The sequence below is a fragment of the Dioscorea cayenensis genome, chromosome 7, assembly GCF_009730915.1.
Source record: "Dioscorea cayenensis subsp. rotundata cultivar TDr96_F1 chromosome 7, TDr96_F1_v2_PseudoChromosome.rev07_lg8_w22 25.fasta, whole genome shotgun sequence".
NCBI classification, from domain to species: Eukaryota; Viridiplantae; Streptophyta; class Magnoliopsida; order Dioscoreales; family Dioscoreaceae; genus Dioscorea; species Dioscorea cayenensis.
This window is the reverse complement of record NC_052477.1, coordinates 28,963,848-28,989,199: the sequence shown is the minus strand read 5'-3', so window position 1 is coordinate 28,989,199 and position 25,352 is coordinate 28,963,848. Positions and strand designations below refer to the sequence as shown.

At 33.1% G+C, this 25,352-nt stretch overlaps 4 protein-coding genes across 4 annotated transcripts; 3 read left to right on the top strand and 1 right to left on the bottom strand.

Moving 5' to 3' along the window:
• Positions 1–3,459: 3,459 nt before the first annotated feature.
• Positions 3,460–5,505, top strand: LOC120265646 (expansin-A8-like). Its single transcript, XM_039273599.1, has 3 exons — positions 3,460–3,680; positions 3,808–4,120; positions 4,836–5,505. Exons 1-3 carry the CDS (start codon positions 3,527–3,529, stop codon positions 5,137–5,139), a joined length of 771 nt encoding a protein of 256 aa, XP_039129533.1. The 5' UTR covers positions 3,460–3,526; the 3' UTR covers positions 5,140–5,505.
• Positions 5,506–9,526: 4,021 nt separating this feature from the next.
• Positions 9,527–12,378, top strand: LOC120264407 (macro domain-containing protein VPA0103-like). The gene is made up of 7 exons (XM_039272219.1): positions 9,527–9,878; positions 10,482–10,530; positions 10,607–10,709; positions 10,795–10,890; positions 11,020–11,094; positions 11,211–11,280; positions 12,121–12,378. Exons 1-7 carry the CDS (start codon positions 9,564–9,566, stop codon positions 12,187–12,189), a joined length of 777 nt encoding a protein of 258 aa, XP_039128153.1. The 5' UTR covers positions 9,527–9,563; the 3' UTR covers positions 12,190–12,378.
• Positions 12,379–12,965: 587 nt separating this feature from the next.
• On the top strand, positions 12,966–15,896 carry LOC120264467 (macro domain-containing protein XCC3184-like). Its single transcript, XM_039272279.1, has 7 exons — positions 12,966–13,278; positions 14,193–14,241; positions 14,316–14,418; positions 14,518–14,613; positions 15,297–15,371; positions 15,460–15,529; positions 15,632–15,896. The coding sequence occupies exons 1-7, from the start codon at positions 12,973–12,975 to the stop codon at positions 15,701–15,703; spliced, it is 771 nt and encodes a 256-aa protein (XP_039128213.1). The 5' UTR covers positions 12,966–12,972; the 3' UTR covers positions 15,704–15,896.
• A 356-nt stretch (positions 15,897–16,252) lies between these two features.
• Positions 16,253–25,317, bottom strand: LOC120264791 (reticulon-like protein B16). Its single transcript, XM_039272634.1, has 5 exons — positions 25,119–25,317; positions 17,571–17,751; positions 17,339–17,480; positions 17,170–17,239; positions 16,253–16,557 (listed from the first exon to the last, which is right to left on the bottom strand). The coding sequence occupies exons 1-5, from the start codon at positions 25,276–25,278 to the stop codon at positions 16,391–16,393; spliced, it is 720 nt and encodes a 239-aa protein (XP_039128568.1). The 5' UTR covers positions 25,279–25,317; the 3' UTR covers positions 16,253–16,390.
• Between the last annotated feature and the right edge of the window lie 35 nt (positions 25,318–25,352).

Below are 25,352 nucleotides of genomic sequence, written 5' to 3'. Positions count from 1 at the left end.
ATGGCGTTTTATTCACATACATATATATATATATGATGTTATTTATTTATTTATAAATGATAAATAAATAAATAGGAAAAAAAAAAGGAGGGAGTGAGTGAACAGGGAACCATAAGATTTAGGGGGCCGGCAAACGCTCGTGCGGGGCGTTGTCAAGGATTGCAAAGGGCACATGCTTTGTAGGGCAATTCTATATATTTTTTATATATTAATTTTTTTATAATATTTATTTATTTTATTTATTTGAGAGATTGACAATTTTGTTTCAGTTTCAATTCATCAAACACTACAACACACCATTGCATTCAATTCATGTATTATGTTTTGTATTGGGGGAGAAATTGGTAGGTATGAATTTGTTAATGTTTTTGTTTGGTGAGATTGAGAAACTACATAATCAAAACTGATGATTGTCTCACCAATCAATCTAAGTTTTTTTTTTTTTATTGTTTGAAATTTAAGTTTATCAAGATACATACATACATATTATTATTATTATTATTATTAGAATTATACGTTAATTTTTTACTAAAAATAGTAAACTAAGAATTTGAATTGGTGCCAATGACCTCTTGATCTCTTGACACCGGAGGTGCTCAATGACTTTTAGGTCTCATAACATTCAGTCCTTTATAAGTGTTCTAGTTTTTCTAAAAAAATGAGTTTAAATTTCAACTCACACAGGTAAAAACATAGGTGCAATGAGGTAGTAACTCAATGCCTATGCATGTCCTTAACACATGATTTATCTACATTTCATTAAAAAAAAAAATCAAATCAATTCATCAAATAAACTAGTAACTAGTGTTTAAATTGTGAATTATAATCCAAATGTGTGTGTATATCTATAAAAATCCATGTGTCAGGGGTGTATATAAGAGTAGAGTTACTATCTCAACACACATGTGTTCTTATCTTGAATGAGCTAAGGTTCAAATTTATCTTTTTAATATAATACTAACATTCTGCATAATAGATTTTGGTGCCAAACTGTCGATAGACAAAAATACTATTAGCCTAATTTTACATTTTCAGTTGATTTCTTAAAACATATAAACTCAAAAAAAAAAACTTCAAAATGAAAAAGTCTCTTGACATTAAAGAGCACATTAAAACACTCAAATCCAACGAGGCAACATTAACTCTAAAAACATTGTTCCACTCCAAATTGATTATCCAAATAAATCCAAAAAAAGAAAAAGAAAAAAGTGTAAAGGGATTAGATATTGGAAATCCCCATCAATATTAAGAAAGGATTGAAAGAACATGAGCTTTCATAATCATCACACGGTCCAATTGAAATTGAAGAACATAACACATGGCAACTTCCATAGTCCCAATCAAAGATAGCAACGCAACACACCATTTAATTTGCATTCATATTAAAGTAAAGCTCTAAGATATGCTTAATTTATCATGTGGGTGTTAATACATCATTTTGTTACATATTTTTCAATTAAAAGTGTATTGATGTAATCTAAATTCCAAAATAAGGTCATCTAAAAAATTTTAGCATTAGTCCGGAATGCCATGTGCTCCGAACATGGTATGGGCCCCAGTGGAGTACTAGGGCCCGGCCCGGAAATTTCACCGTTTTCGATAATTTTTATTATATTTTGTGAAATATATAATAATTTTAAATTTTAAGAAAATGTTTTTAACATGTTACACTAGGTGGAAAAGGAATAATGATTTATGAAATAATTTACTTTGATATAAATGATAAAAATTACAATATTAATAATAACCAGTTATATCATATCAATTCATTTTCAAATCGGTTTTTTTTAAAATAACACTTGACATTCATCTTAGCATTCTCATCTAGAGATTTTATGAGGGTATAAATGTGAGTAGAGATTTTTTAAAAATGTGTGTATAATTCTAAATTATGTTAAAATTATAATTAAATTCAAGTGGGTGTGGGTGAACAATTTATCGGGTCGGGTTTTCGGGCAAATACCCGACCCGAAAAAGCAAAATGACAAAGTTAGGAGATATCATACTTCAATTACTTAAAATATCATGACAGAGATTATTAAAAGAAGCATATATTCTCAATCATGCCTTTTAGTGATAAATAATTTTATCTTAGAAACATGCTATTCACAAGCAAAGATTTTCAATCATGTCATGATGGTTCGAGTTATTATTTATTGCTTTTCGGATTCGGAATTCTATATTGATTTTTCATATTTAAATTTGATTTTTAATTAATATAAAAAATAATCTAAACACAAAATCAAAGAAAATTAATGTATGAACAATCAATGATTATATATTATTCATTTATTTTTTCATATATATATATATTAAAAATAAATTAAATGTGCCGATGAATATAATAATTTGAAATTTTCATTATCAATTCTATTATTACAACGCTACAAAAATCATATGGCATATAAATGTATAATACACTATGAAGTGATAAAAAGTTTGGTATTTTGAGAGATAATGACATTTATTCATTAAGCCTTAATTATTAAAAAAACATATGCTTTAAAATGCTTGTAAAATTTCTTGGATTCCAATGGTTAGTTAATTTTCATACTTTCATGAACATTAATAACATTTGTTTCATTATAATTAATTTTAATTTCCATGTTTTTTTTACATGATAGAAGACTTTACCTTTGTACAAGAACACGTGTCCCATTTTATGCCACACATTTAAAACAAAATCCAAGTTATGTGGGTGTATTTGGTTAGGAGGTGGTTGAAGTGTTAAATGTGAATAATTCCAAAATTTTATTTATGTTTAAAGTTATTATTAAGTCCAATAGTTTTACTATCATTTAATATAAAGGAAAATGTGTTGAAAAAAAAATTGAAAATTAAAAAGTAGTTGTATATAATTGAATATCACTTGCATTGAAACAGGCATCCAAGTTAAGAAAATCTAAACTTTAACATATAACTTTGATTTTAATTTAAATCATATTAAAGTGTTCCACTTCAAAATAATTCTAAATTTGATTAATATAAAAATATTATGAAAATAGTTTGATGTGTGGTGCATCACTCAATTAAACATAAAAGTAAAAATAAATAAATAAACAAATAACATTATTTGTCAACTAAATAAATTATCATTTAAATTATTTCAAGATAATTACAATGAATCAAAAATTTTAATTTATGTAAAAGAAGGTTGAGATGTAACTCTTCATTTAATTGATCTATAAATGAGTAAAACCAAACTCATAAATGAATTCGGTGGTAATTAAACCAACAATATTTTTTAAAAAAAATCAAAATTAAAAAGAAAAAAAATTTTTTTTTGAAGGAATCCTTTGAAAGGCTCATGTGGTTGGGCCACCACAAGTTGAGTTGGTACTCTTCCAAACAAGAACAAATGCATGTGCTCTCTTGATTTGTGCTATTACTCCGATCCGTTTCAAGTCCTACTTGTCCCTCTATCCATAGAAACTCAAAGGATCCTTCCTCTATATATTTCAAGGACCATCCTTTCTCATTCAAAACAACAACAAAAACACCTACTCCTCCTCCTCTTCCTCCTCTCATGGCCATTGCCAACTTTTCCTCTTCCAATGTCCTCATTCTCATCCTCTTTTCTTACTTCATCTTCCACTTTCCGGCCGTATTCGGTGACTCTTACGGTTGGGAAGGCGGTCATGCCACATTTTACGGCGGCGGAGATGCCTCCGGCACAATGGGTAAGTATAAAAAATACGAGATTTTTTTTCATATATAAACTCTCGACTTCTAACTAGAGAGAAATAAAATATCAACTCGTTTATAATGACTAGAGAGAAATAAAATATCAACTCTTTTATAATACAGGAGGAGCGTGTGGATATGGTAATTTATATAGTCAAGGATACGGGACGAACACGGCCGCGCTTAGCACGGCTTTGTTTAACAATGGATTAAGTTGTGGATCATGTTATGAGATGAAATGTAATGATGATCCAAGATGGTGTCTTCCGGGGAGTATTGTTGTCACTGCTACCAATTTTTGTCCTCCCAATTTTGCTCTTGCTAATGATAATGGTGGGTGGTGCAATCCTCCACTTCAACATTTTGATTTGGCTGAACCAGCTTTTCTTCAAATTGCTCAATACCGAGCTGGGATTGTTCCTGTTGCTTTCAGAAGGTGAGTTTTTATTTTTATTTTATTTTTAATTAAATATTTGTTTTTATAAAAGTTTAATTGATTTTTAAAAAAATTATTAATGAAAAAAGATAGGTAAGTTATGGTGACACATGTTAAGTGAACAAAAGGAATGATATATATATATATATATATATATATTCAAATTATTAAGATATCAAAATCAAAATCAAATTTTCAAGTTTGAATGCTACACATTAAAATTTCGTCATGTTCTCTTTGTTGTCTTTTTCCAGTAAATATTGAAATATAATGTCCTAAATCTCTTACTAGGGACAAAAATGAATAAAAAACTACTCGTTTTTTAAGTATAAATTTTTTTTTAACAAATTACGACATGAGTATGTACATAAGCCAGGAATTGAACATCAAACTTATGCATCCTCATTCAATTCCTTGAGGTTGGGTAATTTTTTTTTAACAAATTACAACAAGTATTATTAGGGGGTGTGCGTATAGGTCAGAAATTGAATGTCTAGCCCGTGCGCCCTCAAGTCTGCATCTACAACTGAGACACATTATCACCACTACTTTGCAGCAGGACTTGAAGATAGTAATATCTTTCTATAAAATAGATAAAATTTTATATAAAAATATTAAAAATAAGTAATTTAAAAAAAAAAAAAATATAATTTTTATTTATTTATATTTAATTTGCTTAAAAATGTTTAATTAATCTTGATGAATTTGAATTTAGGGTTCCATGTGTGAAGAAAGGGGGAATAAGGTTCACAATAAACGGCCACTCTTACTTCAACTTGGTCCTAATCACCAACGTGGGCGGTGCCGGCGACGTCCACGCCGTATCCATCAAAGGCTCTCGCACCGGCTGGCAAGCCATGTCGCGCAATTGGGGCCAAAACTGGCAGAGCAACGGCTACCTCAACGGTCAATCCCTCTCCTTCCAAGTCACCACCAGCGATGGTCGCACTATCACCAACTTCAACGTCGCTCCTTCCGGCTGGCAGTTCGGCCAAACCTTCGAAGGTGCCCAGTTTTAGTACTCTGGCATTTCGTCGAACACTTGATGGGCATAACGCTGAGGTTGCTTTCCCTTTTCAGCACCCGCTCTTCTTTGCCCTTTTTTTTTATTATTATTATTAATTATTATTATTAATTACATCATAATTATATATATATATATATATATTATAATGATGGTGTGTTGTTGATTGATGTTGTAGCCTTTGTGATAAATTCACAGGGTATTAAAATAGATGATGATAGAGGTTTTATGTAATTTGAGATTGAGAGATTGAGTGAGAACAAAGAGATTTATGTGGTGTTCTCTTTGTTTCTCTTGATTATTGTGTAATTTGTTTTTCATTGTCTTATTTTTAAAAGGGGTATATATTTTTTTTTTTCAAGATGTGTACTTTTGAGGTACTAAGTTTGCAATTTGCATCCTCTTGTTTGTTTAAGCAATTTGAGCAATTTGGAAATGTGTGTTGAATTGCTTAAGGTTTAAGAGTAAAAAAAAATAAAAAATAAAAATTCCAACTTTGTATTGATTGAGCGGTGTAGATAATAAAAATAAAAATTTTATAGGGGGTTGAATGTAATTTAGTGACTGATATTTTGTCTTTTTGGGTGACAAACACCCTGTTTAATGTAAGTCATGGACATGCACAAGTATGAACTACCTATACTCTCACTTTATATAGGTTTTCGGATTCGATCTTCAGTCTTTTTTGAAATGAACATCCTACGCAAGGGTCTAGGGAATCTTAGGGTCTAGGGAATCAGGGATAGATGGTAATTGAGATTTTTTTTAAAAAAAAAAAGGTGTAATTTTGTAATTTAGATTGAAACTAATTTTAATAGCTGAAATAAAGAAACAGTTCAACTTTTTGAATGCACACCTTTGGTACATAAACCTATAAAAGACTTAAGTTACGAAAGTCTGGTTTTTTCATAGAACAAGAACAAAAATTTTATAAGAGGTTAAATGTATATTTTTTGTAAATAACCTTGTAAAAAGTATAAATCATAAAAATCATTCTCCTTCATAGGCTAGAAATAAAAAAATTTATAAGGGTCAAGTGTAATTTTGTAATTGTGGTTTGGGAATTTTTCAAATTCAAGGGGAAACTCCAATTTTTTTTAATGGATACCTTTTATATATAACCTTCAAAAAAGTATAAATCACAAAAATCCTTCTCCTTCATAGGTTAGAAATAAAAATTTTATAAGGGTCAATTGTAATTTTGTAATTGTGATTTGAGAATTTTTCAAAAGCCACATCAAAGGGGAAAAAAACTCCAAATTTTTAAATGGATTTTTTTTGACAAATAGACGACAAGCGCCCCCCATTTAAGGGTAAGTCAGGGACGTGCACGTGTGAGGGAGCAGAGCTCAATGCCGACCCATGTGCCCTCACCTTGAGTGGACATAGGATTCGATCTCGGTCCTCCCCGAAACGAACGCCTTACGCAAGAGACCTGGTACCAATTGACCTAAAGGCCGTTGGTAATCTTGTAAAAAGTATAAATCACAAAAAATCATTCTCCTTCGTAGGCTAGAAATAAAAATTTTATAGGGGTCAAGTGCAATTTTGTAATTGTGATTTGGGAATTTTTCAAAGGTTATAAGAAGGGAAAACTCCAATTTTTTGAATGGATACTTTTTATATATAACATTGTAAAAAGTATAAATCACAAAAAATCATTCTCCTTCATAGGCTATAAATAAAAATTTTATAGGGGTTCAAGTGTAATTTTGTAATTGTGATTTGGGAATTTTTCAAAGGTTATAACATGGGAAAAACTCCAATTTTTTGAATGGACACTTTTTATATATAACCTTGTAAAAAGAATAAATCACAAAAAATCATTCTCCTTCATAGGCTAGAAATAAAAATTTTATAGGGGTCAAGTGCAATTTTGTAATTGTGATTTGGGAATTTTTCAAAGGTTATAACAAGGGAAAAATTCCAATTTTCTGAATGGATACTTTTTATATATAACCTTGTAAAAAGGTATAAATCACAAAAAATCCTTCTCCTTTGTAGGCTAGAAATAAAAATTTTATAGGGGGTCAAGTGTAATTTTAAAATTGTGATTTGGGAAATTTTTCAAAGGTTATAGCAAGGGAAAAACTCCAATTTTTTAAATAGATACTTTTTATATATAACCTTGTAAAAAATATAAATCACAAAAAATCCTTCTCCTTTGTAGGCTAGAAATAAAAATTTTATAGGGCGTCAAGTGTAATTTTGAAATTGTGATTTGGAAATTTTTCAAAGGTTATAGCATAGGAAAAACTCCAATTTTTTGAATGGACACTTTTTATATATAACCTTGTAAAAAGTATAAATCACAAAAAATCATTCTCTTTCATAGGCTATAAATAAAAATTTTATAGGGGTCAAGTGTAATTTTAAAATTGTGATTTGGGAATTTTTCAAAGGTTATAGCAATTTTTTGAATGGATACTTTTTATATATAACCTTGTAAAAAATATAAATCGCAAAAAATCCTTCTCCTTCGTAGGCAGAAATAAAAATATTATAGGGGATCAAGTGTAATTTTGTAATTGTGGTTTGGGAATTTTTCAAAGGTTATATAGTAAAGGAAAAACTCCAATTTTTTGAATGGATACTTCTTATATATAACCTTGTAAAAAGTATAAATCGCAAAAAATCCTTCTTCATATGTTAAAAATAAAAATTTTATAGGGGTTTAAGTGTAATTTTGTAATTGTGATTTGGGAATTTTTCAAAGGTTATATATAATAAGGGGAAAACGTCCAACTTTTTCAATGTACACTTTTCATATATAGCCTTGTAAAAAGTATAAATCACAAAAAATCCTTCTCCTTCATAGGCTAGAAGTACAAAATGTTTATAGGGGGTTAAGTGTAATTTTGTAATTGTTATTTGGGAAGTTTTCAAAGGCTATATAGCTAGGAAAAACTCCAACTTTTTAAATGTACACTTTTTATATATAACCCTATAAAAATTATAAATTATAAACATTTTTTTCTTTCAAAACACATAATAAAGAAACATTTAATATGAATTAAGTGAAATTTTGTCATTGGGATTTCAGTAATTTTCAAAGCTAACAAAACGAAAACTCAACTTATGGATATTTTCCATATATAACCCTATAAAAAATATAAATTCAAATTTTTTTTTAAATAGAAACTAAAATTTTATTGGGGCTTTAAGTGTAATTCTGTAATTGCTTTAATTTTTTTAAATGAAATATTATTCATATATAACTATGTAAAAATACATAAATTATAAAAAAATTTCCTTTTCAAAGAAGAAACAATTGTAATTTTATAACTGAGATTCAGATAATTTTTTAAAGACTATATATTAAAGAAAAAACTCAAAAATTCGAATGGTGTTTGTACTCTTGAATGTGTATTTTGTCTTCATGATCTTCAAAAAAAGAATATATTTTTCAAGATGTGTACTTTGAGGTACTAAGTTTGCATAATTTGAGCAATTTGAACAACTTGTTATGTTTTAGGAGATTTGGACAAGGATGTGCGAAGAACTTTTCTTTTTCTTTTTTAATTCTTGATATAAATATTCTTTACATTTTTTTTTCTTATTATTGACTAATCGTGTCCTTTTTATTGCAAGTGGGTTGTGTAGTTCGGATTCAGTTCAGTATTTATTATAAAAAACTTAAATTTTACTGGTTAATCATGTACTTTAAATATTCAATGCAATGCTCATTCTTCATTTAATTTACCCTCAACCAACTTCATGTGTCAAGCGGTGTGTTATTTTACATGTGAATAATGATAATAAAAAAAAATCATGGGGAGCTAAGTATATAAAAGCAAGCTTAATAATTTACTGTGGTAAATCTAATTTATCTGATTAATTTTAGTTATTAAAACTTAAAAGTAATGTTTCACTAACGTATTATTGATATTATAAAAATTACTTAAATAGTAAGGATTAATTTTTTTTTAAAAAAAAATATGGATAAATCATTTTTATTAGAAAAAAAAACAAAATAACAAAAACAGTCCACTAGAAGTGGAAAACTGACAAAACAACAATAAAGGTCTGAACAACAGAAATAGACCATAACACAACCAGAGGCGCAGCCTCTAGGAACAAAAGAAAAAAACACAACTACAAGCAAACAACAGGGCTTGCTCCCACCACCTTCACTACTCACTCATCATCTGTATCTAAGTGCTGTCTATGGAAATTCAAACTGCTTTTAAGTTATAGCAGTTGGGAATCTTGGGATTAAAAAAATTTTAAAAAAAATGATAGGTGGTAAATTTTTTGTAATTAAAATACATTTAATATGCTGTTTTATTTTATTCTTATTTTTCTCAAATATTTTAAAATCAAAGAACTAATCTGGAGGCATGAGATGACAAAATGGACGGCTAGGATTCAGGGAAAGCAAAAGATCTCTAGAACCTTCTCTTCTTCACAGGGCCACAAATGGCGGGTGCTTTTGCTGTGCGTTTCTCGAAGTGCTCTCCGCTTCGAAATCCTCTCTCTGGAGCCCTAGCTCTCCGGCGCCGGAGCTCTCGCGCATCTCTCGAAATCCTAGCTCCTCGATCTTTGATCTCCTCCCAATTGGAGCGAGGAACCAGAGTTGGTATTGCTAGGGCTTCAATTTCAACCTCGGCGATTGGCGGACGTACTGAGAGGAAGGCTGAGATGGATCTCTTCCAGATATCACCTTCCAGCGTGCTCAAGCTCCAGAGAGGGGACATCACCAAGTGGCTTGTTAATGGTTCCACTGATGCCATAGTGAGTTCCCGATAGCACCCAATTCCATTTGATTTGGTTTGGTTTTCATTTGAATTATTAGGTTTTGCTGGATTGATGCTATTCGTATGTCAAATGTTTTCTATGATTGTGTATTGATTTGATGAGCTGATAACGTGAGGAAAAGATTAGTTCTTGCTCGAAGCTATTCGGGTTTGGGATTTATGTTATGTATATGATATGTTAAACAATATGAATGTGAAAAAAAACAACTGCATTTGATTGGATGTTGTTGTCAATAGTATGAAAAATTTGTATTTGTTGTAAATTGGCTTTGATCTCGAGAAAGTGCAGTGTTTTATTTTATATTATTCTAATGAAAGATTGGATTAATTGAAAGAGGTGTTGTTAATATCTTGGCATCAAAGTCCATATATACTGATGATTTCGTGAAAATAACATGGGCAGAGTCCTTGTTCATCCTTATCTTTCAAGATTCAAGAACTGTATCCTAATTTGATCATGATCAATTGAAGTTTTAGTTTTTGAACTGTCAAAGGACTCATTCTTTCCTCCATTCAATTAGTTTAGTCCTGGACTTCTCGGTGGTTCTGTAGAAATTTTTACTAAATGGCTCTTATGCAGGTGAATGCAGCTAATGAAAGGCTACAGAGAGGGGGCGGTGTAGATGGAGGTATTTGTGGAAATCTTCCCCGTTGTTGTAATTATTAATTTGTGAGCCTTTATAATTCTTCAAATCCATGTTTCAGCTATACATAGAGCTGCTGGGGCAGGACTTCAAGCTGCATGCTTAGAAATTCCAGAGGTTCAGCCTGGAGTTCGCTGTCCCACTGGTGAAGCAAGAATAACTCCGTAAGTCTCTTGTAGATTTTGATGACATTGTTCTTTTACCAATAATTTTGTAGTTTGGTCACTTACAAAATTGAAAAGATTTCAGGGCTTTTCAGCTGCCTGTGTCTCAAATAATACACACTGTAGGTCCCATTTATGATGCTCATCGCCATCCTGAGATTTTATTAAGGAATGCATATAGGTATAACACTTCATTTTGCGTTTCTTATTTAGTGTATGTTTTTGAAATGGAAAAGATCTGCCTGTTTGGTGCACTAGATCAGTATGGCAAATGGTAGTATTGAAGAAACAATTTGAAATTCTGTGGCAGAAATAGCTTGCAGCTTGCTAAAGAGAACAACATTGAGTATATTGCTTTCCCTTCCATATCATGCGGTGTCTTTGGGTAAGTCCATCACCTTGAATATGGGGGATTAATAAATTTCTTACATATTTTCTGCTCAGTATCTTTAGCTGCTGTTGTGCAATATCATCTTTTCTAACACATTGTTAGTTTTTCAGCTATCCATTTGATGAGGCTTCAAATGTTGCTATCTCCACTATCAAGGAGTTTTCAGATAACTTTAAAGAGGTATGCCTTTTTTTCTCCTTTTCCAAAATAGACAGTAGTTTTTGGGAAAGAGGAGCGAGGCGAACCCACTAGAGACCCGGGGGACGTGCCAAGCCTCGGTGGAACAAGTGGGAGCAGGGGCCGCGCTACATGGGCGCTGAAACCACCCGTGCACAACCACTATTCACGATTCAGAAATGTCGCTCAGTGAGAATCGAACTCTCACCACTCGGTGAGAGCTCTATCGGCGACCCGTGTACCAATAGACCCGAAGGTCGTTAGCAAAATAGACGTAGTTTTTGGTCACGCCTCCATTTACTATTGTACCAACATACAATTGTCTGTATTGTGATAGTTAGCTCATTTCATCATTGCATGATTAGCCCAAGCATATAGGATACCTAAGTAGCCTTTGGCCTCAATTCTATGAAAAAGCAGAATGACAGGATAATTTGGTAATGAAGCATCCCTCATGCATTTTTTCGATACCATTGCACTTGAAGGTCATAAATGGATATGTAATCTAGTTGAATTTTGAGGCGAGGAAGAACAAAGTAAATCTCTTCATTGCTTTATTCCTTTAAGATAAGAGTATGGTATTTAGATAGAACCAGTATTTAGAAACTGGTCTTGATAGATACAGTGAAGATTCTGAAGCAGTTGGATTGTTGTTATTCTCCCTTTCATGGAATGTACAATAACCTTAACATTCTTTCCTAAGTTCTTAAAAATGCAACTTCATATACTCTCCATCCTTAATACCCATTTTTTAAATATGTAATTATTCTTAATTTATCAGTGTAGGCAAACAATTTGAGCTTAAGCGATCTTTGTTATTTATTGGCTGCAAATTGTTTGCAGGTTCATTTTGTTCTGTTTGAAGATGGAGTATACAATGCCTGGCTTGAAAGTGCTCGCAAGTTGCTGTAGGAAGCTACCAATATGGATAACTGTTTTGTTATTTTGCCCACCTTTGTTTTTTCATCAGACATTGATGCCAATATGAAACTTTGAACTCTTCTGTAGCTGCATGCAAGTTTAGAGCTCTTGCATCTGAAAAGCTAATGTTTGTAGAAAAAAGAGCTTTTGGTATGCGCCATACTTGAGAGTTTTTATTCATTTTTTTGGCTTTTTGTTTATTGAAAAAATGTGGTCAAACATGAAACATGCCCAAATTTTACAGAAGTCTGACTCAGAAATTTTTAAAAATAGGGAAGAAGGATGGGAAAAATATCCCTCTCATAAAGCATGCGACGCGACTTAATGGTTGCTCATATCTTATGCATATCAGAGATGTAGCTTTGCTTTGTGATTTGTGAAAACAAGTTTTAACTTTATTAACTTTTCAAATTTTATACTCATCCTATATTTTTTTTCTGTATATATTCTAATAATATTTTTTTATACACAAAAATATTTGACAATAGGAATAAACCATATGTATTATTATTGGAAGTAGTCTTGAGTCTAATCCTTGATCAATTCTATCGCTATATTTTTGGAGTGAGAAATTTTCTTAGGATTTCTACTTATAATGGTAATTTACATATTAAAAAAATTTTTTTTACCCGTAAAAATGCTTTAATTAAGAAAAATAAGGATTTATTCTCTAAATTTTATAGCTCATTATTTATATAGAATTTTGAGCTATTAATATTTATTTTATTTTTAAATAATAATAATAATAATAATAATAATAACTTTATTGGAAAGATGAGCTCTTTGGTGTGGCATGCTGTGTCTGCTCGAGCACTCCAAAGCATCAACGCTACCGAGCTCCTCTTCATCGTCCCCAAATTCTCCAGCTTCTCTTCCCATCGATTCCCCAAAACCTCGACGATCCTCTCCATGATGCAATGCTCCGGCCGAGATCCAGCTAGGGTTTCTATTCTCTCCTCCGATAACGGACGAGAATTCTCTGATAAGCTGGTTTCCTTTGATCTCTCCCCGTCAACCACCCTCAAGCTCCACAAGGGCGACATCACTCTCTGGTCCATCGATGGATCCACTGACGCCATCGTGAGAACCCCTTCTCTCTCTCTATCTCTCTCTGTTTATTGAGTTTCTTTGCAATGTTCGTCAGGATTATCAAGGACTGGTAATTCATACACTGATGAGATTAATTAGGGATTTTATTGTTTAGAAATTGATGTCTAGTGCCGTCCTAAATCTTTTAGATAAAAGTTTTCATTCATGTTAAAGATATGAGTTGTTATATATATAATTGATTGATTTGTTGATAGATATGTTTCTCATCAGCTTCTTCATGACCAACAACAGCAAAAACAGTAGTAATTAGAGTAGTGTTTTCCTTTTGAAAATGGCTCTCTCATTACTGACAAATGGTTTTACTAAATGAATAACATCCATAGAGATGCCATTTCCTTTCTTTAATCCTTGATGATAGCATTGATGTTGCCTTATCAACTTGGTGTTGTCACTCTGTGTGAGTGTTATATGAACAAATTTACTTGTTCATCCATGGAATTATCCATTCTGATTGAGTGGTTTTTTTTAGGGAAAATAATTGTATTGTCACTGGATTTTTTCGAAAGGACTTGCAGGTTCTGCTGACATTTTAAAAGAACTTTGGGTCCTCATTTTTTTAAAAAAGACAGTATCTTTATAGTCCCTAGTTTGAAAAAAAGAACTACCAAAAAATGGGATGATGTCCTTAAATACCCTCAAACTAAATTTTGGTGGGAATTTTCCAACCCACTTACATCTCACTTTCTCTTCTCTAGTGTCCTCCAATTCTCCTCGATCGTTTAGTTTTTCTCTAACCATTTAGTGTTTTCTTCCAAAACTTTAGGTTTTTGTCGCAACTGTTTAGTTTTCCTCCCAGCCATTTAAAAGTTGAAATTTGAAGGACCCAATTGACAACTATCACCAAAAGTCCTAGAGTATATATATATAATGTGGTTCTTCTGCAGGTTAATGCTGCTGAGGAGCTAATGCTTGGAGGTGGTGGTGTAGATGGAGGTAACTGGCAAGGTTTATCTGAGTAAATGTTTATCTTGGTTAATGGCCATGAATTCTGATTCCATTTTCATCAGCTATACATCGAGCTGCTGGCCCTCAACTTGTAGAAGCATGCCGAGAAGTCCCTGAGGTCAGGCCTGGAGTTCGTTGTCCTACTGGAGAAGCAAGAATTACACCGTATCTTATTTACATTGATCTATCTCTAGCAAAATATGTTTTATTTTTGGTTACTACTTTCAGAGGAGACACCAGGATGAGATAACTGAAAATGTGCAGGGCTTTCCTTCTGCCTGTCTCTCATGTCATCCACACTGTTGGACCAATCTATGGTAAACATGATCAACCAGAGGTTTTGTTGGCAAATGCGTATAGGTCAGTGTCATCTATCATCTCTTTGGTCATTTTTTTTTATGTATCTTAAGGTGAAAACCTGGAAATAGGTCCCTACATTATTCTTGTACCCAAATGTTAATTTTTGCCAATAAACATGAAAAAGTGTTGTGTTAGTCCTTTAATTACATGCAAATTTTCACTTTGATCAATTTCATCTCATGTGATTGATGGAATTGATGGCATGGTAGTTTGTTTGTCTAATGGATTGCTTTTGCTTTAGTTTTTAATTTACTCAAGATGTCATGGAAGGATTAAATTGAACATATTTGTATAGTTCAAAGGTCAAGTGAACATATTTATGTTGTTCAAAAACCAAAGTGATACTTTTTTGAATTCATGGACAACAACAAACATTTGGATATAGTTCAGGGGCCAATTATTAGCTTTAACCATCTTTAAATAGAAACTTGATAGTTTTTTGAAAATTGTAAGGAATGCCAATTCTGTATTTTGAGTTGCTTTTTTTTAAGCATCAAGAGCCAGCAGAAATGTTTTTGTACACCAGCATTTTTCAACCAGAAAACTTGTTATTTGTTAATTTTCAAGAAAAGTTTCCTCAGGGTATGCTGATGAAATTTATCAATTAAAAGCAGAGAGAGTTTTGCACTTGAACTCTTGACTCAAGGGGAACATCTTTGCATCTTGCTATTATATGGTTGCAGGAACAGCTTAAAAATTGCGAAAGAGAACAAGATTCAGTACATCGCTTTCCCTGCCATATCATGCGGTGTTTATCGGTATATCAATCAACTAATCAATCCCATGATGCTGATTTGATTTGGCTTTGTATACTAGCTTCACTCCTGACATAAAATCTCTCCTCAGCTATCCTCACAATGAAGCTTCAAGGGTAGCTATATCCACAATTAAGGAGTGCTCAGATGGACTCAAAGAGGTATAATCTTCTCTTTTTTACACAAGGTCATACTTAAATCGCTAGTATTATTCTCTCATCAACCTCCATGTCACGCTTTTAAATATCATTGTGCAAATGCAGGTGCATTTTGTTCTATTTTCAGATACAACATACAGCGTTTGGCTTGAAAGTGCATACGAGTTATTAAAGTGAAAGATTTGTAATTAGGTTAATAAATCATTATTACTCCATGAGAACACATGGAGAAGTGTTAAGGAATTTGTGAATACTATATATCTGTAGCTGTGTTCCTTTTCTTTTCTTTTTATTTTTAATGGTGATGTATAGACAAATCTGACCATTTGAGCTTGAATAAGGTAAATACAATTGTATTACCCTTCTTAAACGCGTAGAAATAATCTGTTGGTAAAAATAGGATCATTGGAATCCTTAACAACTATGGTCTATTGACAGTCTAATTCTATTAAAATTTTTCACAAATTGTGAGAATTTGAATCATGAGTGAAGGTAAATTTATAAAAGTATAAATAGTGATTGTGTGCAAGTGATCTCAGCCGCCCATGTGTGTGCGAGCTCCGTTTTCACTTGCTCCGTCAAGATTTCGTACACACCTTGCTTTTCTTCTTAACAGCCTAAGCACTCATCTTGGCAAAAAAATATATATATATATATATATATGATCATTTAAATTTCTTGTAATCACCCCTAGATTTGCTGAACTCTGGTGTGGTATCTTGCATCTATTGCCAACCTTGGAACTCATTTGTCTTAATCCTAATAGGTACAAACATGCTAAGCTAGAACAAATAACAAGAAATGTTTGAAAGAGTGGTTTGAAATTCATACAGCAAATGCAACCAAGATCAAAAAGTATTTTGATCACGTGTCTTTAGTCTTCCACACGCGCTTAGGGAGCCTGCTAATGACGGTCTCGTCCACCACCTTGTAATGCTTTGAAAATTTCTGATGGACAAGGCCTGCGTATCGGTCTACATGCTCTTCGTATTTGTTATACAAAGCAGGAAGTGTTGCCGACATGATAGTCCCTACAAACCATAAAAAGAAGGTCCCCAGTTAGCAAAAAAAATTAAGCAGAGGGTAGAGATTATCTCGTCTTTGTTCATATGATTGTAGCTTGATATACTTGATCTCTCAAGTACCCAGCCATTTCCTTGTCAATGCAATCAGCAAAAAATTTTGGAATAAATAAGCAAATATGCCTCAAGAAAATATTGATCATCTCTAAGCAAAGGAATAGATAAGCAAAGCTAATGCACCAGAGACTGAGTAACTACAGATCCATGAATACACCTGCTATATTTTCCTAGGGTAATCTGGTTTTTTCATACTCCTGGGGATGAGCTGATGCCCCCTTTTAGGTTAACAATTGGAATTGAAATATTATAAAGATTTCCTTTAGGACTTAAATCCTTAGTTTACAGTGAGAAAATTACAGGTATGAATATAGGAATGCCCATGCCTAAAATGAAACAAAACTTCAGGCAAGAACCCTCAAATGTATCATATGCTAAAACTAGCAAACAGATCTTATTTTAAATTCTAAAATCAACCTTGTAACAATGATAACACAGCCACAGAAAATGGAAGACGGCAATTGACATGGTATATATATGATGCAGTCTGGAGGACAGACTTACCAATATATGCAAGAGTGAAGAATGAGAAAAGACCACCAATTACAGATAGCAGCCAAAGGAAGACCACCACCTGCTCAGAATACATAAGTATGCAAGGATCTTTGAGGTGAGAAACAGTATTAAGCAGTACGAGGTGGTGGAGCATATTAAAGAATAAAATTCTCCTGACCTTAAAGAATAGCCTGAAATCCTTTCCAAGAGTGATATCATGTGCCATGAGCAACATATTGTTCACTTTAACACGAAATGAAGCGGCAGCATTGTTTACCATTTCCTCTGATAATACCAATTCTGGTAATGGCTGAACTTGTCTGGTTGTGAACAAGGATTCAAACTATGGAACACAATAGTGTAGATTATATAACCATAAAGCACAAAGAAGCAATTGAAAATTCACTTACTTATCAAGAAAACCAGCACTGTTTGCTTGAGCGAATCGAATCACAATCAAGATCAGGAAGACATCAGAAACAATTGTCAGGAATGACAATCCTGATCTTTCAAATGTAATCCATGCCACAGTAGCAACAACAATTATTCCAAATGAGACCCACCACCGTTTCCACAAGATGACATCAGCAGCTAAAAACAGACAGAAGTCAATGAAAAAAGAATAGGAGTTCGTTGATAAATTAATAAGCGCAGCCAAACAAATTAGTCAATAATGGCAAAGAAATACAGAAAGATGGAAACAAGGGTACCCAAGATAATTGCAGCTAACAGTGCCAATTCAAATTTGCTTAATGATAGAAACAAGAATGTAATGAAAAAACAAATGACCATTGCACAGTGAACCAGAAAGCTAACACCACTGAAAATGTTTTGGGATTCAAGAACATAACACAACAGGTAGGTCACTTTCTGCATGGCTTGAAAACAAAAAGAAGACTAACTCCATAGGCAAAATACATTTCTAAGCTCATATGTGACATCAAAATTCCTCCACCTAGCTAGAATTATACAATAAGATACACTAGAAGAAAGCAAATTAAATTACATTTTTTTATAATATGATCAGATGCATCAATTGGAAGTCCAAGTTTAATTTATTCATCATTCCTTACCTCAATCAAAATGCTTTTGGTATTCTTAAACATCTACTATCCTATCAGCCACAAGTTACATACCTATTGCATAAAAAGAAAATTATTGTACAGTCCTTGGATCTTTGCATACTAACCAAATGGTCCCTTTGACTTTGCAGTGACCAATAAGTTCCTCCTTTTACTTATAGTTCCTCTGCAGCAGACATCAAATCAACTTTTCAATATTTGTAATACCAAAAGTGCTCTTTCCATCTCTTTCTATGAATTTCTCACATCATCATCATCATCATCTTTTTATTCTTCATTTTTTTGTAAATTTCCTTTTTTTATTGTTCTCCTTCTTCAACATTTTTTTTTATTGTCCTAATTTTCCTTTAGTCTTTCCTCTTCTCTCTTGTTAATACTTTTCCTCTTTTTTTTCTATCTTATATTTGTTGTAGAGCTCCATTAACAACGCTCATCTTTCTTACATGAGTTTAGTGGGAAGGAAGAAAAATGAAGAAAAACAGGAGAAGGAAGCACTTGGTCACTAAGAAGTTGGGTTAAAAAAAAAAAAGGACCAACCTCTTAGTAAGTAGCAATGAAAAAATATAAAGTAGTGGCTCTAACCTTGTCAAACTCCTTGGTTGTAATGAAGAACACCTTGCCAACCTCCTAGGTAGTAAAGAAGAATACCTCACTAACCTCCTAGGTAGTAATGAAGAAATTAAGGTAGTGGCTCTATAATCTCGCCAACCTCCTCGGCAGCAATGAAGGCTAGGTAGTGGTTCTCTAATTAGTAATGTAAAATCTTCGTTCAAATACATAAAAAATTAACTAACTTTAAGCAAAACATAGAATAGCTTGGTGGCAAAAAATATATATATATATATATATATTGGGGGTTATAACTAATTAACCATAGTAAATTCCCACACTCATAAATTTTTTTTTAAGAGACCACTTACCAATTAGATAATGGCTTTAACCTTCTTAATAGTGAAAACACCCTCCTTATCAGGCCTCCATAATATGCAATTCTGTGAATTTAAATTAATGGTATAATTCATGGCAATGTTCCTTCCTGGAGCCTACTAGCATATGATAGAGTTTTTGCTATCCAATTCACCACTCTAGAGGAAATTCGGGTAATAAGCTCATGGCAATGTTCCTTCCTGAGTCTTGTAGAGATCAGAGAGAGACCAAGATATTTCACTGGTAACACACCCACCTTGAATCCCAAGATAGACACAATTTGGTCCTTTAGGCACCACATCAGAAAAGTAGATTAAACTTTTGTTTAGATTGGGATGAAGGCCATATATGCCTTAATATGTTGAATAGTATATTGAATGACCTTAATTGATTCAGCATCTCCATTGGAGAAAACAAATAAATCATCTGCAAAACACCGATGATTTAATTTCATCTCAAGGCAATACTTGTGATATGTAAAATCCTGAGCAGCATCTTTATTAATCCTCCTAGTAAAATACTCCATACACAAAACAAATAAGAGAGGGGAAATAGGATCTCCTTGCCATAATCCTTGCTTCCCAGGAAAAACCCTCCAACTGACCATTTACCATGATGGAGAATATATAGGACCTCACAAAATTCATTATCAACATGATAAAATGATGTCGAAACCAAAAAACAAGCAGCACCTTCTCAAATAAGTCCCAACAGATAGAATCATAAGCCTTCTAAAAATCTACCTTGAGAACACAATAGCAAGGTCTATCTCTATGGTACCCCCTGACCAATTCATGTGCCAACAAAAGATAATCACAATTTTCCTCCCCGGAATGAAAGCAGATTGATTAAGACTCACAATACAATTCAACACACCTCTCAATCTGTTTGACAATATTTTTGAAATAATCTTATACACAACACATTGCAATAGGAAATTGGCATGTATTCATTCAGATTTTGCAGGTAGGAAACTTTAGAAATAAGGGTTATGGATGTGGAATTAGCTTGTCTCAACATAATCCCATTCCTAAATTAATCCTTTACAACTCCAATAACATCATGACCCACAATACTCCATGTTTTCTTTAAAAACAAACCGTTAAATCCATCTGGCCCAGGCATTTATTGTCTTTAATACTCCACAAAGCCACTTGTATCTCATGCACATATACCACCCCATTCAGATTCTCCCACTCATTGACAGGGACAAATCTTTCAAGAAACAGAGAAGTATCAAAAGCATCCCACCTTGGGTAATTAAGTTATAGAACTATTTTGTTTTTTATTCCGATAGTTGCAACACTCTTTCTTTTTCCTGTTACTACCAATTTTACAAGCAGATAACAATAGTGTTTGCTAAAGAAAAAAGGAGCAACTTGTTGAAGAACCAAGTGATTAAGTAATGATAATAGTCCGAAAAGGACTTACTCTCAAGGGATTCAAGCAACCAACCAAGCAACAACATATGATCCACAAGGAGATGATGCCAAACTAGATTCCAAATCCAAGCCCCTTTTTATCTGAAGTGGCAGATTTCGGTCATTCACAAGGCGAAAATCCACGTGGAGCTAAGCTTTGGATGTGCAAACATTGCAACAAGTATACTAGTCCATATACTAGAGTCCATTATCACTTTTTTCGTGCTCCAGTTGGGACAAAAGCACAAATTCAGAGATGTCAAGCATTGCTAAAAAACCGAGAAGAATACGTAAGAATAAGAAGGATGGTCCAAGAAGTAGAAAAGATTAGTGTTTCTTCATCTTTAAAGAATTCTATTGTCAACAAGAAGCAAAAGCCAATGGTTGCTAAGCCAATTGAGGAGACTTCGATATACTAGAGAGAAACTCAGTAGTTTTGAAGATTATGAGAGGATTATGAGCAAATGGCATTCCCTTAAATGTGTTACGGAATCCTTAATTTGCTGACAAGGTGACGGTTATTAACAAAGCTTCAAAAGGATATAAAACTCTTTCATTTGAGAAAGCAAGAACAATTTTGTTGAATAAGTGCAAAAGAGGTATGGAGAAAGACTTAGTTCTAATAAAAGATACTTGGTACACTCAAGGGGTATAAATTATTTCTGATGCTGGTCCAATGTCAAGTATTAACCATTAATCAATGTCATTGCAGCAAATAATCATAGAGCGATGTTTATGTATGCTGAAGACTTCTCTAGAAATGAAAAAAACAAAGGCTACAATTGTGGAATTATTGTTAAAAGCTATAGAAGAGATCATGCCATCAAATGTCATTCAAGAGGTTTTTAATAATGCGTCCAATTTTAGAGTAGTTGGAAAAGAAATTGAAAAGGTACATAGGCACATCTTTTGGTCACTATGTGTTGTTCACATAATCAACTTGATTTTAAAATGAATTAGAGTAGATCAAAAACACATATAGAAGGGGTAAAGCAATTGTTAAATATTTCCTAAAGCACACACAAGCTATGTCTATGTTTAGAGCACAATTAAAACTAGAATTGTTGAAAGTTGCTAAAACTAGATTTGCTTCTCATTATATTCTATTTTAGAGGTTGCTTGATTGTAGATAGGCACCTGCTACTGCCATCGTACTCAAAGCATGGAAAGAATGGGTAGAAGTAGGAGATGAAAATACTAGAGGGACAGGAAACCTTGTAGCTAAAACTATTCGAGTGAAGATTTTTGGGAGAATGTTGAGAATGTGGTTATGATAACAAAGCCGATCTATTTGTTAATTAAGTTTAGCGATGGTGAAGGTGCCAAAATGGGATAAATTTATAAAAAAAAAATGGATACCATGTCAGGACGAATTAAGGATATCACGCAAGGTAACAATTACAAAAGCGATTATCCTTGAATGGAAAAAAATCACTTGAAAAACAGACTTTTTGCAATGGCCGCAACACAAATTGATGCCTGCTATAGAATGATGGTCACTTGAAAAAAATCACTTGAAAAAATCACTATGCATGCTATAGAATGATGGTCAACTTATCATTCACAAACTCCTAAGTTAATGGAGGTTGCAAAAAAAGTGCTTTCATAATTGGTTAGTAGTTCATCAACCGAGAGAGTTTGAAATACCTATTCCTATATTTACAATGTGAAGAGGAATCGCTTAAATTGCACAAGGGTTGATAAACTAGTTTTTTGCCAAGATGAGCGGCCTAGCCGCTAAGAAAGACCAGGGTGTGCACAAGTCTCAGCGGAGCAAGTGGGAGAGGGGCCCATGCCCACATGGGCGCTAGGACCACCCGCACACAACCACTACTCACACTCCCAAAAATATGCCCTCACCCAAAATTCGAACTCTCACCACTTGTGAAGGTTCTATTGGAGACCCAGCTACCAATAGATCACTTGGTCGTTGGTGGCTGATAAACTAGGTTTCATCCACTTCCATACAATGCTGTTAAGGGCGCAAGGCACACCCGAGGCGCTAAGACCCTTATATCCTCCAAGGCACAAGGCCCAAAAAAAGCGCGCGCCTGATTGAAGTAAGGCGCACACACATAAAGAATATATATATATGGTATATAATAGACAAACAAAAAGCTTAAAGCCTTAAAATCTAATATTAACAAACTTGTCTTATCTTAAAGTTAGAATTCTATTCCTAAAATCATAAGCAACTAATAATCATCATCATTAATGTCAAACTCTAAATTCATGTTTTCATCTTCTTTTCCTTGTTCAGAATCATAGACATCTACATCATGCTCTACTTCATTGTCATCTTCCTCCTCAACAACTGAAAAATTTCTTCTACATTTTGATTGCAATCTAATTCGTCTTGATGGTTCTCCAAGACCAGCAACACTTGCCACTACACCCCAAGTCAGTTTATCATCTTCAAACACCAAATCATCTTCTACTTCATCTAAATTTGAACCCGTAGTGGTCGTTGCTCTCCCTCTTCAAACATAGAAGACTACCATACTTCTGTTTTTAATATATTTATAGCTTAGTTATTAGATTCTATTTTTTTAATAGACTTAGAGATTTTCAAATATCCATACCTAGTAAACCATGGCTTTTTTAAACAATAGAAGATCAATAGTTTTTTAATCAAGCGCGCCTTAAAAAGGCGCAAAAAGTACAAAAAACCTTTGCCTGACTAAAAGAGCCTTGGCTTAGACCCTTAGAGGCGCTAAGGAGGTTTAGCGCTGCGTCTGAACACCTAGGCACACGCCTTAGCAACACTGCTCACATATTCATCTTCAAACACAATTCAATGAAACTTATGTAAATGGCCCATTTATAAAGTAAGACATTGATCCAGATAATGGATATTTGGAGGATTCAACAAGGTTAGAAGACCTTAGGTGGACTGATTTAGATAGTGAGTTTGATGATGAGGTACTGCCAAGAAAAACTGAAGAGATGCAAGAGGATCAGGCAGTTTCAAGCAAATTTTCGAAGTAAGGCCATGTGACTAAACGAAAGGCAAAAATGGCCAAGCAATGCCACTAACTCATGTAAGTTTGAGACTCTAAATCTTAAACTTTGTAATTTTTTTCCAATCTATTCTTTCACAGTTCATAACTTCAATTTTAATAATTTTGCATTTTTTTTTTGGGTGGGCTTTATTGGTGTTGTCAGTTATCCTATTCCCACATGTGTGATGGTCAGAGTTTGAGACTCAAAATTATGTTGCAACTTTTGTTTCTAGAATATTGAAGTTTTGCATGGCTTATGTTGTAGCCTTTATTTTTAAAATATTTGAAGTTTTGAACTTTGAAGTATTTTTATAATATTAATGTTGACTTCGTTTTAACTTTTATTTTTTATCTTATTATCTTAAACTTTTAGATTAATTTTAAAACTTATGAAATATTATTCTTAGAATGAGCATTGTGTGGCGTTTTGTTTCAACGTTAATGTTAATTAAATCAACTAAAACTTAATTTCATAAAAAAAAAAATTGTTTACATTTTACAAAGATTTTACAAATTATATAGTATATAGTATTAATGATTTGAAAATATAAGCGTACCATGACTTGAAAAATCATAACCAATTAAGCCTACCTCCTTCCTACCATTAAATTTCTAAACTATGTACCATGTTCCCATTTTATACTACGTACTGAGACGTACCCCGTTCATGATAACACTGTTTTGGTCAACTGTAAATATGTAAAGGTCCTATAGGTCCTTATTTGTTGCATAAATGCCCTTTTATGTCTGGGTAGTGAAACAAATAAAAATAGTTCATTCCATCTCAACCTCTTATCTAAATGAAATAAACTCCAAACAAACCAAGGCAATAAACATATTAAACATTCCTATTTCTACTCAATAACGTGTATCATCAAATCAAGATGCTAGAGAGGATCTTATACACCTACTTCAAATTGCTGATGGAAGGGGTGCTGATGAAAGGGTGGGTCTTTGCATCCATCCACTGTCATAGCATGGAAAATTGTACAACATTCAAGAACATCCAAGAAATTTCGCAAGAAGCCCCAAAATAGTAATCTCATTCTCAACAAAAACAAGAACAAAATTTCACATACCAAAAGCATCATCTTTTCTCCTTTTCTTTGCCTTCATTTTCCTCTAATCCAAACAGTTTAGAAACTATTTATTAGAACAAGTAGCGACTAAATTCCGTTTTTAATATAGTTTCAAAGTAGAACACCAAGCTTCCAAATAATCCATCATTTCAACAAATTCTACACCCAAAGAACTACTTCAATTGTGCATATCTCCCTTCCTATATCCAAACACTATAGAACAAGAGCTCATTCATAAACACTCGCTAAACCAATCAAATCTTTGCTTTTCATCTTCAACCAATCCACAGGAAAACCAAAATTCACCATCAAATACTACAAAAAACCAATCACGGACAAAAAAATTACACCAAGAACACGAGAATCACCCACGAATTCTACTTCTAAATAACAAAATCAAGAGCAGAAGCCACTAATAAGAAGTTATTTACATAAAATAGAAATCACCTTTGCCTCCTCCAATGATTTGGTGAATACTCCGCTCACGATCAAAGAGACGGTACCCAGCCGGCCCCGGCGCCAAGGAAGACGACTGCTCCGGCGACCTCTCCCTCCTCGGATCTCCACCGCCGTCCGGGATCGATCCTTCTAGGGCATTGACATCCATGACCGAACTCCGATGGAGATCGTCGTCGAGGTGTCATGATGTATATATTCATAAACCCCCTTCGACTTTTTCTT

Coding starts and splice junctions, on each gene's coding strand:
- LOC120265646 (XM_039273599.1), top strand. CDS start 3,527: ATGGCCATTGCCAACTTTTCCTCTTCCAATGTCCTCATTCTCATCCTC. Junction 3,681..3,807: donor AGATGCCTCCGGCACAATGG/GTAAGTATAAAA, acceptor TTTATAATACAG/GAGGAGCGTGTGGATATGGT. Junction 4,121..4,835: donor GTTCCTGTTGCTTTCAGAAG/GTGAGTTTTTAT, acceptor ATTTGAATTTAG/GGTTCCATGTGTGAAGAAAG.
- LOC120264407 (XM_039272219.1), top strand. CDS start 9,564: ATGGCGGGTGCTTTTGCTGTGCGTTTCTCGAAGTGCTCTCCGCTTCGA. Junction 9,879..10,481: donor ATGGTTCCACTGATGCCATA/GTGAGTTCCCGA, acceptor GCTCTTATGCAG/GTGAATGCAGCTAATGAAAG. Junction 11,095..11,210: donor ATATCATGCGGTGTCTTTGG/GTAAGTCCATCA, acceptor TTAGTTTTTCAG/CTATCCATTTGATGAGGCTT.
- LOC120264467 (XM_039272279.1), top strand. CDS start 12,973: ATGAGCTCTTTGGTGTGGCATGCTGTGTCTGCTCGAGCACTCCAAAGC. Junction 14,419..14,517: donor GGAGAAGCAAGAATTACACC/GTATCTTATTTA, acceptor GAAAATGTGCAG/GGCTTTCCTTCTGCCTGTCT. Junction 14,614..15,296: donor TTGTTGGCAAATGCGTATAG/GTCAGTGTCATC, acceptor ATATGGTTGCAG/GAACAGCTTAAAAATTGCGA.
- LOC120264791 (XM_039272634.1), bottom strand. CDS start 25,278: ATGGATGTCAATGCCCTAGAAGGATCGATCCCGGACGGCGGTGGAGAT. Junction 17,481..17,570: donor AGTGCTGGTTTTCTTGATAA/GTAAGTGAATTT, acceptor GTTCACAACCAG/ACAAGTTCAGCCATTACCAG. Junction 16,558..17,169: donor CTTCACTCTTGCATATATTG/GTAAGTCTGTCC, acceptor TATGGTTTGTAG/GGACTATCATGTCGGCAACA.